Genomic DNA, 12405 nt, shown 5'->3' with positions numbered 1-12405 from the left:
CTTGTAGAGATCTTTCTCTTGACGGGAACTCACAGATCCTACTGCTAGAACTGGTCGGGCTATAGACAATAAGTTGCCTTAAACCATTTCTTGCACTTACTCCATCCTTTGAGAACAAAGGCCCCTTATCATACTTCTATATCCCTCAAATGCCTAGCTCAATCTGAAGCACAGAGCAGGCACTAGATGCTGAAATACTGATAGCTGAATGAAGGCTAAAGAAGGTAAGAGTGGGCCAATCATTTACTTGCTTTCCAATGGTATATTTCAAAGGAACAAAACTGGTCATGAATGTGACTGAAAGCTTAAGGAATCAGGTGCTCAGAGGAGGTTTTGACTTGAATTTAAATTGTCACTATGTACTCTAGACATTCAGGGCTCTATAGAATCTTCTGTACAGTTCCGCAATGAAGCCCTCTCTTGCCAATAAGGAAATTAGAGCTGATATAAATCAGTATGTCATAGCATTTGTAAACCAAAACAAATAGCCTAAAAAGGGGCTCAAGATCCTCAATGGGAATTTTCAAAAGTCTAAGGGCTTTGGGGGCAAGGAAAGAATGAGATATTATTCAAGACAGCTAAGCTAATGATTCTTAAAAAAAATTGGGAGCAGGTGTCAAAGACTGATTAAGAATTTTAAGAAAGATGGACCCTCTTCAAGAAAAAAAAAGGACATATACATAATTTTACACACAATTTCAGAGTGTGCAATAATTCTCTAAAGCCTATTCTTTGACTTTAGGTTAAGAATCTGTGAGCTAGTATTATTCCAAGCGATTTCATAACAGACCTCTTGAATGTGGACCCATTTCTAATATGATCTAGCCAATTGTAACAAGTATTTTTCCTAATGTGAAAAGCAGGAATAAAGGAGAGGGAGTATATGAGAGTTTAGGGTAGGACAAGACAGGAAGGAGAACCCCCTGAAGAGCTCTTCTATATTAACAAACGTCTCTGAGGGAGGATTGCATCATCAAGACAGATGTCTTCAAAGCATCCAAACCCAAGACTTAGCCTGGGGTCAAGAGTTTCTCTTAAATACCTCTCATCTACATTTATTTAGTACAGACAAAAGGGTCACTGGGACTTACTTATGAAACACAGATTGTGAGACCCAGCCATCCTACTAGGAGAATGAAAATCAGGGTATAGGCCACTGGGGGTGGGGAGCACATCAAATGATTCTACCAGCTAGGGACAGATGCTTACCAACAAGTCATACTAGGGAGATAAAGGAGATAAATCTCAGCCGAGTGTGGGCAAGAGGCCTGAAGGGCAATTTTTACAAGATGTCCTAGAGACAAGCAAACCCAGTAGGGGATAAACTGGGAGTAGTTTCACAGTTCTTGGGGAAAAAAGTTCTATCTTCTCCATAATTTTTATTCATTAAGATATGTGAAATATAAAAATAAGTCAAATGCCTTTAACAAACACCATATACAAAAATTTATACAAAAATTAACTCAACATGGATCAAAGGCCTAAATGTAAGAACTAAAACTATAAAACCCTTAGAAGAAAACATAGGGGAAAAACTTCATACCATTGGATTTGGCAATGGTTTCTTAGGATACCAAAAGTACAGACAACAAACGAAGAAATAGACAAGTAAGGCGTCATCAAAATTAAAAACTTTGTGCATCAAGAGACACTGTCGACATAGTAAAAAAGCAACCACAGAATGGGAGAAAATATTTGCAAATCATGTATCTGATGAGGAATTAATACACAGAATACAATATAAAGAACTAAAACTCAACAACAAAAAACCAAACCCAATTAAAAAATGGGCAAAGAGCTTGAATAGACATTTCTCCAAAGAAGATAGACAAATGGCCAATAAGCACATGAAAACATGCTCAACATCAATAATGATTAGGGAAACGTTAATCAAAACCACGAGATACCACTTCACACCAATTAGGATGGCTATATCAAACAAACAAACAAAAACCCCAGAAAACAAATATTGGCAATGATGTGGACAAGCTGGAATGTGAAACGGTACACCATAGAAAACAGTATGGTGGTCTCTCAAAAACTTAAACATAGAAGTACCATTTGATCCAGCAATTCCACTTCTGGGTATGTATACAAAAGAACTAACGTCAGGGACTCAAACAGCTATTTATATACCAATGTCACAGCAACATTCTTCACAATAGCCAAAAGGTAGAAACAACCTAAATGTCCACCATAAATAAACAAAATGAGCTACCGTGTTTCCCTGAAAATAAGACCTAGCCAGACCATCAACTCTAATGCGTCTTTTGGAGCAAAAATTAATATATTAAGTTAAAATTATATTAATTATATTATTATACATTATATATATTATATTAAAATAAGACCAGGTATTATATTATATTATGTTATATGATATGATATGGTATTATATTATATTATATAAGACTGGGTCTTATATTATACTAAAAGAAGATCGGGTCATATATTAATTTTTGCTCCAAGACACATTAGAGCTGATGGTCCAGCTAGGTCTTATTCTTGGGGAAACACCGTATATACACACAATGGAATATTATTTAGTGTTGAAAAGGAATGAAATTCTGGTACATGCTACAACATGGATGAACATTGAAGACATTAATTATGTTAAGTGAAATAAACCATATCCAAAAGGACAAATATTATGAGTCCACTTACATGAGGCACCTAGAGTAGTCAAATATATAGAGACAGAAAGTAGAACAGTGGTTACCAGGGCCTGGGGGGAGGGGAAAATGGGGAGTTACCGTTTAATGGGTATAGGATTTCAGTATGGAATGATGAAAAAGTTCTGGAGATGGATAGTGGTGGTGTTTGCACAAAATGTAAATGTACTTAATGCCATTGAACAGTACACTTAAAATGGTTAAGATGGTAAATTTTATGTATATTTTATCACACACAAAAAAAGGAGTCAAAATGAACAAGCTTCACTACCAATCCCAGGCAAATGTGACACTTGTGTATACAATATAAAAATTCATGCAGTTTATTACATTACGAAATGCAAGACCACTCAGTCATGCTGAGGGTATTAACTGATTAAAAAGCTTTGCCCTCCATGAAGCCAATGAAAAGTAAGTGTCATCTATCTTCTGTACAACTGGAAAAAAGAACAACAAAAAAAACCCCAACCCAGTGTGAGAGAATGGGCTTTGTTTAATAAGCAATAATGGATTTACAAGCATTACCTTGAAATGTCTCACACAGAGGCTGGAACATGTCTGGGGGGAATGTCAGAACTCAAATTTTCACAAATCTCTTGCCAGGAAAAAAATGGCAGGCTGGGCAGGCAGATCTATCAAAGAGCCCTCTCTTGTCTTCTATCTTACTGGGTGCTATAAATTCCAGTTAACGCCTATCCCTGGTCTTTAGGCTTTAGTTTGGGAGTACTTTAAAATCTACGTGGGGATTAAGTTACTGATTTTTGTCTTTCTACTTAGTTTGCTGCTAACAGCTACAGGACGCTACTGCATCTCAAAGCCATCACTTTGGGAAGCTGTGAATACACTCAACATTCAGTGATATTAGCATTAAGTGAAGGGAGAGAAGTGCTCCAATACATGTTGGAGATTAACAAGGCGGTCAAATACTTCTAATCCGATAGCGCTGAGAATAAAACCAAGTGTACCCTAATGCTGTCATTTAGCGCCTTTCAAAGTCAGTCAGGGAAAGGAAGCAACAACTATTTTGAGGAAGTTTTGAAAAGGGTCCCAGAATATTACCACCCTTCCCCCACTCCCCAAGTGGAAAGGATTAAGAGAGGTTATGAGTATACAAAAACTCCATGAGAGCAAGGACTACACTTAGATTATTCACCACTGATCCCCACTACCCAGCACTGCACCTTGTATACGGCAGGCATGTAATTATTTATTGATGAAGTACCGTGTTTTCCCAAAAATAAGACCTAGCCGGACCATCAGCTCTAACATGTCTTTTGGAGCAAAAATTAATAGAAAACCGGGTCTTATTTTAATATAATATAAGACCTGGTCTTATATACTATACTATACTATACTATACTATACTATACTATACTATTGGGTATAATATAACATAATATCGGGTCTTATATTAATTTTTGCTCCAAAAGACGCGTTAGAGCTGATGCTCCGGCTAGGTCTTATTTTCGGGGAAACACGGTAAATAAATCTTTGAGAGCTGCCATGCCTTCTCCGTTCTCACACAGGGCTATCTACTCTCCTTCTCATCTTTGGCTTTGGACTCTTTTTGAGAGGCACTTTTCATCACTTCATTTAACTTGGAAAGAAGTTGGAGGAGGGTGAGGACACGTGCTTGCTAATCATCCTTTTCCAGATTTGCCTCATGCGCCAGAATGGATTTTTATTATTGGTCTGTGGCTGCTACTGCTATAGAAAGATTTCAGCCTGACCTTCCCAAACTGCTGGGGGATGAATACTGCACGTGGCTGACAGAGAAAATGTGTCGTCCTTTAAAAAAAAAAAAAAAAAAAGCTTTTAGCTCACCAGAGCTCATTGTGATAAGAAAGTCACCTTTTCTCTCAGTGAACAAAACTCGAGATGGTGAATTATTTTGTATAAAAATGATATGAAAACCGATCTGAATTGGTACATCAGGAAACAGGTAGCATCTCCAAGCACCTCATGAGAGCAGCGGTATCAAAGAATAGGACTCAGGACTGCTCCACAGGCAGAATAGGAAAAAAGAAAACGAAACCATTTATAAAAGCAGTTTAAGTAAGAGGATGGATTATCACAGCTGGTCTCACAAAAGAGAACAAATATGTCAAAGGGAACAACTGATAGACTAATAGAGTCCTATCCATCTGGCTGAGGAAAGAGCCATTGGTGGGAATACTGAGAAGCTTATCTGTGAGGGAAAAGGCTTGCTTGGTGCCTCGCTGGGTGAGCTGAATAGCTTTTAGGAACACACAGTCACACTATAGCTGGCTGGCTCTGCCAGCAAGAGGCTCAGGGAAGGGTTACACGGATGCGCGGCCACAAGGGCCAAGTGGAGCATGCTGGCTTGGAGCCTATACTGGACTTACCTCCTGAATACCCCAGCCCTCCAACTTGTGAGTAGGGTGGGAAGGAAGGGAGACTGTGTGAATACGATGTCGTATTTTGTTCTTTAAAAAAACAGGACTCAAGAGTCTCATTCTGAAACATCAAATTCAAGCCCATGCCAGGCGTTCAAGTCCCATTTCTACTTTTATATATAATGCAGAGCTGAGTGCAGGCACTTTGGGAGAAGGGGAAATCATGTCAGACTCAGGGAAAACAAACACACAATGCTATCTGAATCTGCAACTCAGCCCATACCACCGAAAAACCTGCTCAGAGATAATTACTCGGGGCAAGTAGAACTCAGTTACTAAAGAAAATCTGTCCCAATGAGGGCTCATGTTTTAACGAGCCAAACAGCTTCAAATTAAGCTGAACTTAGGGTTTTTCTAATTGGCAGTTTCATCTATTTCTAAGTTCTCATTTTTTATTTTCAAAAATCAGAATGACTCTGCCTAAAATTAAAAACAGAAATGCCTTATCACCCACTCTAAACTAAGAATTCACCAAATTTTCACCTACGTATCTTCTATATGATTAAATGAACCTCTCATGGCACAAAAGCAGAGCCATTACTATTTAAAGTACTATCAACAAATCTCTTACTAATTCCTCTCAGCAGCCTGGCTCTTGCCACTCCCACTAGAAGCTCAGTCACAGAATCCCTGTGCCATCAGAGAATGGGCAACTACTTGATTTTAGCCACCAACAAGGGTCACTCTGCGGCGAGTAGTGGCTTACCTGCTCCTCCGACAGTTGGGATATGTGATTCACAGCAGCGTAGGATTCAATTTTGGGGTTAAAGTGGTTGATGATGGCTCTGAAACAAAGAATTAGCATTAATATAGCACCAGATGGAAGAAAAGAAGTTAAAAACAAGTATCATGTGCTCTCTGGTTTGCAGTACGAGAGGATGAGAGTGACTGTCAGGGTAACTGTTCTCTTACTGAACACGAGGTCACTCTGAAATGGGAAGGGTTTCATAATTATTAGAGAATAGAGCATCTCTGCTCTGCAAATGAACTAGCGAAAACCTCACAACCAAACAAAAAACGAAACCAAGCATCCTTCAGACAAGAATCAGGACCCAGGGGACTTTCCAACCAGGGGCCCTGGTACATCTGTCACAAAGAATAGTTTGCTCTGATGTGGGAGAACAGGGCGCTCAGTAAAGCTGGACCAGCATGTAGGCTAAATGGTCCCTGAAGAAGCTCAGCTTTATCAAAGCCTAGAATCAACCTTCACTTGTTAGTTAATATTTCAAATCAAAATTTTATTTCCAGCCATTCGAACCAAAATCTAAGTGTTCTTTTCAAACACTCCCCCTTCTCCATCACTCCCTCACCAAGGTCACCGAGTCTTATCAAATCTACCTCTTAAAAATCTCCGAAATCTGAAATCAATAAATTTCCCTGAAACCAATGCTTTGGTATAGGTCCTTGTCATTTCTTATCTAGAGTAGCAGAAAAAACATAGGCTTTAGATCAGAGTTTAGCTTGAGTCCATATTGATATCAAAATGGTTAAATAAATGGAGAGAAGAGACAAACCTTCCTAGCAGAACAATTTTAAATAATATGTATAGATACTCTCTGTTTAGGAGGTGAAGTTTAGTTCCCATTCCCACTGAGGGTAGGCTAGACTGAATGACTTATTTCCAAAGAATAGAGTAGAAAAAGGGAAAAAGAGTTAACTTTACAGTAAAGAATCCTGGCAAACACTACCTTAACCAAGTGATGAAGGTGAACGCTGCCAGTGATGTCATGTGGCTGTCAAGTAACCCCGGTATGATCTGATGGGAAGGGCACTTCACCTCTGTTGTGCACTCCAAAAACCTATGACCTCAGTCTAATCACGAGAAAAACATCAGACAAACACAGATTGGGGAACATTCTACAGAATACCTGACCAGTCTTCCTTAAGACTGTCAAGGTCATGAAGAAATAGTCACAGACCAGAGGACATTTGGGAGACATGACAAATAAATGCAATGTGATACCCTGAATTCAATCCTGGAACAGAAAGAGGACATTAATTGATACACTGGTGAAATCCAAATAAAATATGGAGTTTAGTTAATCGTAATGTATCAATGCCAGTTTCTTAGTGTTGATATATGTACCATGGTAATGTAAGATGGGGGAAATTAGGTTGAGGGGCACATTTTTGCACTTTTTCTGTAATTCTAAAAGTATTCCAAAATAAAAAGTTTATTAAAATGTGTGTGTATGATAACATAATAGAAATCAATGTTTTCTTTTAATATAACTTATTGATAGTAATGAATTATAGAACCACTTAATTTAATATAGATAATAAAACTGTAAGACAGAAACTTCACAAAAATCATAGTCTGGAATCCTATTTTGACCACTTGTTATTCTGAATGATTTTGGGGAAGCTGTATGTCTCACCAGAGGAAAAAAAAGTGGTAATAATACCTGCCTTAGCACTTAGCACAGTACCTAGGAATAGTACATTGTAGGCGTACAATAAATGTTTGTTGAAAGAGTGACTAAATCTTGGAGGATTCTTGCAACATTTATATAACTAAGCAATGTCACACACCTAGCACAATCCCTGGCATGCAGCTGGTGCTCACTAAATACTCCATGAATGAATAAATCAAATAGGATAGAAATGGGTCAGGAGCCCTGTGCTTTATACTGCAAAGCATATATGCTGACATTGTTTTGCTGAAGGTTATGACAGATTTGCCACTCTGGGAATTTATATTTGGAATGAAGGTAAAATCATCCTCCTACCTGCCCTGTGATATTCTCATCCCAGAGCTTTACATCTCAGCAGGTGAATAAGGTCTCCCACTAGGCAACTGGAGGGACTGTTTAGAAATGTGGCAGAGGTGGGACAGTCTAAACCCCATAAGTAATTTCTAACTTAGTACTCACAAAGGGCATGGGGTATATGCCTCTGCTTTACTTTTCTTACTGTTTCTTTGGGACCTTCACCTGTAAAATCTGACTACTAATCTGATCTACTGGAGATGCCAGGTATAGGGCACTAGGCCTAACAGGTAAGAAAAATAGTCTGACACTGGCTGTTGTCCCTCTAGGCTCTTCAGCAAGGAATTTGAGAGAGGGCTTGGGAGCTTCTTATTAAAGTTCTCAGGACTTCATACTGTTGAAATGGAAATATGTTCTGAGAAAGCAGAGAGAAGACAGAACACTGATTCCAGGCTAAGTCAGCCCACACTGAGTGACACATGCCTTTGCAGTGATTGAAATACTTAGCTTCTCCTTCCCATGGAAGTTTGGCGACTACTAGGGCTAACCTGGGTTGTGATTCCATACTGCCCCCACCTGGCCGTGGCCCCAGACTAGGACTTATGCCTGACTAGCTCTCAGTGGGAGAAAGACAAGGTACTGATTTATGCATGAGGGAGGTGTCTCTTTTTTCTTTAGACTTTCATTCTCACTGATATCACCTCCAAAAGGATATATTACCTTCTCTTTTAAATATTTAATGGGGGGAAGGGGTCTCTTGAGAGATTCTAACAGTAGCTCTCTCATTTTTACTGATCAAAACCCGACAGGTAGCAACTGTCCAGTGCTGAAGTCTAAAATTTGAGTGTTCCAGCAACAAAAAACTGGACATTTTTTTCTACTACAAGATGAATGAGCAGAATGTGAGTTTAATTCCCTCCCCACCCATTCTACTCAAGCCCCACCCTTCAAAAAGGGCAGGTTCAGAGAAGGTGAATACTGAAAGCAGGGCACAAGTAAGTTCCTTGCCCCTGACTAGCCTGACAGAAAATGACGCTCAGAAAAGAATGTACCTGAAGAGACCAGGAAGAGGAGTGAGTCTTACATGAGCAGGCGGCTGGGAAAGGCGCTATCAGGACATCCCCACTAGGTTCATACTGGGTTGTTACATGGGTTACTTGTCATCCCCCTCCACACAAAAGAATTTCTTTCGTATGTTGAAACCCTAATCCCCAATGTGACTATATTTGGAGAGAGGGCCTTTACTGATGTAATTAAGGTTAAATGAGGTCATAGGGGTGGAGCACTGACCCAACAGGATTTGTGTCCTTGTAAGAAGAGACAACAGAGAGCTCGTTTGATCTCTCTCTCTCCACCATGTAAGGACACAGACAGAAGGTGGCTGTCTGCAAGTCAGGAAGAGAGACCTCACCAGAAACCCACCCTGCTGAACCTTGATCTGAGACTTTTGGCCTCCAGAACTGAGAAAATAAATTTCTGAGTTTTAAACTGCCAGGTCTATGGTATTATGTTATGGCAGCTATGAAGACTAATACGTGGACGTTCTACTCCTCACAGGAACGCTGGCACTTAGGCAAAGCAGATGGTAAGCCAGGGTCAGTATTGTTTATTAGCAAAGCAGTAGAGTGGATCAAGTCTGCTTCTCATTCTGTAGGTGACTGCCTCCTTTTGTACCTTTTACCTTCTGGGTTATTTCCTTCTCTTCTAGAAGATGACCACTCTGAGGTTCCTATGCTACAAAGTTCCAACCACAGATGCCACAAACGTAGCCATACGGATTACCAGCTTCTCAGAAAGTATATTAGTGGTTGCCTGGGTCTGGGCAGGGGGTTGTTAGAGGAGGAATGGGGGTTGAGGAATGCTAATAGGTACGGCGTACCTATTGGAGGGGGTAAAATATTCTAAAATTACACTGGTGATGGTTGTACAACCTTGTGAATATATTAAAAAACAATGAGTTTTATGTGCTAAATGGGTAGATTATAATATGTGAATAAAGTTGTTTAAAAAAAAAAAAAAAAAGACTAAGGCCTCCTTGATTCCAGCCAGCAGTTCTTGAGAAAGCTGCTTTCCTCCGCAAATGAATTCCACATAGAATTCACAAATCCCAGGGTGTTTCATTCACCAAGATAACTTTCCTAGAGCTAGCAATGCTGGTGGCAGGAGGAAAAGGAGCCCCCTGGGCCACTGACTATTTTGTGAAGTGCAGCAGCTAGAGTTTAGGGAGCTTCTGGAGAAACCCCTGTGGTGCAGTCCCACAAGAGGGAGCAGAGCTCTGGCGAGACTGGCACTGGAAGCCACATGCGCAGGGAGCACCAACCCTGCCTGGAGATGAGAAGCGCAACTCCCGGTAACATGCGCGATAGCTGTAGATTAAAAGGTCTCCATTTGGTAAATGATGTCAACTTTTGGCTGCTGAATAAAGAACTCGTTGAAATAAAATGTTGGGGGTAGATTGATGGAAGTGTTCTCTTAATTTCAATACTCTTGACCACTTTTTTTTTTTTTAGAAATGGCTGGAACAGTCCACATTACTCAGAGAGAGCCATCTACCCAGAACTAAGAAGAAGATTTAAAGACATAAGGCCCAAGGAAAGGAAAGGAAAAGGAATCTGGAGGTAGAACTTGGTGGAGAAAGGGAATATAATTTCTAACCAAACCTCCAGCTTTCCTCAAAGTGCAATTAAATGCTCCATGACAGCAAGGACCAAATTACTTTTGCTCACCAATATATTTCCAGGCTTTTAGCAAAATGTCCGGGACACTACACGATTCAATTTTTAAAACTGAATGAGTGAATAAACGAAAGTTACGGAGGTTTTGTCCAGTCTCACCACAAGCAAGGAGGTCCATGATCACCAGCCATTTTCCAAAAGTATGAAAACAACAAAAATGATCTATTCCCATCCTGGGAGAAAAGATGGCACAGACATGGACAGCTGCTCTCCAAATAAGGAATAAAAGTTGTCACTGAAGACAGCAAAGCTTTCTCTTCCTCTTAAGTCATACCAGGAGGCCAGAGAAAAGCTTTCTGGCATTTCTTATTAAAGTAATCTAGTGGCTTCTAAAAGTAAGCTTAAGTTTTTGTTTGTTTGGGGGTGGGGGAGGAGTGGGGGAGTGTGTTATACTCTGGTACTGGTCTACTAATGCTACTGTATTAGGAAGTCCCAAAATGGAAAGGAAAAAGAAATAGACAATGGCACAGTAGGAAATTGCTACAGCCAGCCACACTGAGGGATGGCTCTGTACCGAGAGCACCTCTAAGGGCAAGAATCTGGGCTACCCTCCAATGCAACTGTCAAGTTTTTGACAGCTGAAGACAGGGGTCACTTATATAAAATGAAGCAAAATGAAGTGGACAGATGGAACAGCAAGGCTGAGCCACAAACTGGCTGGGGATTTCTTGGTTCGTTTTTAACTTATTCTCTCTGACTCATGACTCTGCAAAGCAGCTTTCTTTCCCTTAGTGCTGGGTGGATGATGGCTGAGATACATGGTTAATGCCCAACTCACCCAAGAAATGCTTGGAATGTTACCTTAAAAATGTAGGCAGTGTAACGTAAGAGAAAATGTGGATTCTTCCTAATAGCCAGTGTGAATCTAAAGCAAATCCTCCACCGATACCATTTCTCACAATCCCACTATGTCCCAGCGATGGAGCACCTAAGTGTCTTTTATGAAACAATAAATAACAGCTTCATCCAGAAGCCCAGAACATGGTGATTGTTTCCTTACTGAGATATCTGAAGGCAGCAGGCTGCCGCTGAAAGCTGCTATGTAAATCCTTCAGGCAGAAAGGAGAAAAACTGGGAAAGGTGGCTCACAGGAAAAGTTCCTGTAGCTCTTATTCTAAGGAAGAAAACATAACTGGTATACTCAACATGGTACATACTTGGAAGATTCTTAAAAGTTTCACTTTAAAATTATTCCTATAAGGCCACCAGATTTACATTAAAGAGACTATGGGTGAATATCTGAAGTCTGATAAAAATAAATTTGGACCTCAAGCCCCAACCTCTTAAGAGCTATAGCCTTGTATTTTTAAATACTTGCTAAACATGTACAACTAGAAGTCATGCTTTTATTTATATGTTTTTCTTAACATGGGATGTTACTTTTCTTCACCACTAAAAAGGCTAAGTCTTTTTTCTCAAAGACCTGGTTAAAATACCATTGCTTCACGAAACAACATGAGATATATATATATATATAGTAAAAAACAAGGCTTTAGAGGCAGTAGACCTTAGTTTAATTCCTGATTCCTCCACTACTAGGCTGTGTGACCATGGGTAAGAGACCAACCGCTCTGAGTACTAGTTTCTTGATCTGGTTAGATTTCCTTTCTAAAGCTTTCCTCTGTTTTCATATATATACCATCTACCGTACCCTAAAGGGAACTTTCCCCCCCAAGCAGCTTCCCCTTTGCTAAACCCAAAAGAGCAGTCCAGTGATCCATACTATAGAGTATATTCTCAGATATATGGAGTTAAACACAAGAAAACCATCATATTTATAATTGTTTCTACCTGGGAAACCTTCGGACATACAGGTAAAAGACTGGCTTCAGAGAAGGGGTGAAGGTATGACCGAGTGGTGTGTGGCTGTGGT

General features: G+C 39.9%; 1 protein-coding gene across 2 annotated transcripts in view; it reads right to left on the bottom strand.

Moving 5' to 3' along the window:
• ARMH3 (armadillo like helical domain containing 3) overlaps positions 1 to 12405 on the bottom strand; it is a 142836-nt gene that overhangs the window by 23621 nt on the left and 106810 nt on the right. For both annotated transcript variants that reach the window (XR_002136765.2, XM_019724983.2), the window contains exon 24: positions 5796 to 5874. Coding sequence is in view for 1 of the 2 variants with exons in the window: in XM_019724983.2 (XP_019580542.1) it covers positions 5796 to 5874 (79 nt within the window). In the remaining variant the exon portion in view is untranslated. The remainder of the gene's footprint in view (positions 1 to 5795; positions 5875 to 12405) is intronic.

The sequence above is a fragment of the Rhinolophus sinicus genome, linkage group LG07 (assembly GCF_036562045.2).
Source record: "Rhinolophus sinicus isolate RSC01 linkage group LG07, ASM3656204v1, whole genome shotgun sequence".
Classification (NCBI taxonomy): Eukaryota; Metazoa; Chordata; class Mammalia; order Chiroptera; family Rhinolophidae; genus Rhinolophus; species Rhinolophus sinicus.
The sequence above is the reverse complement of the archived record's forward strand: the minus strand, read 5'-3'. Positions and strand labels throughout refer to the sequence as shown.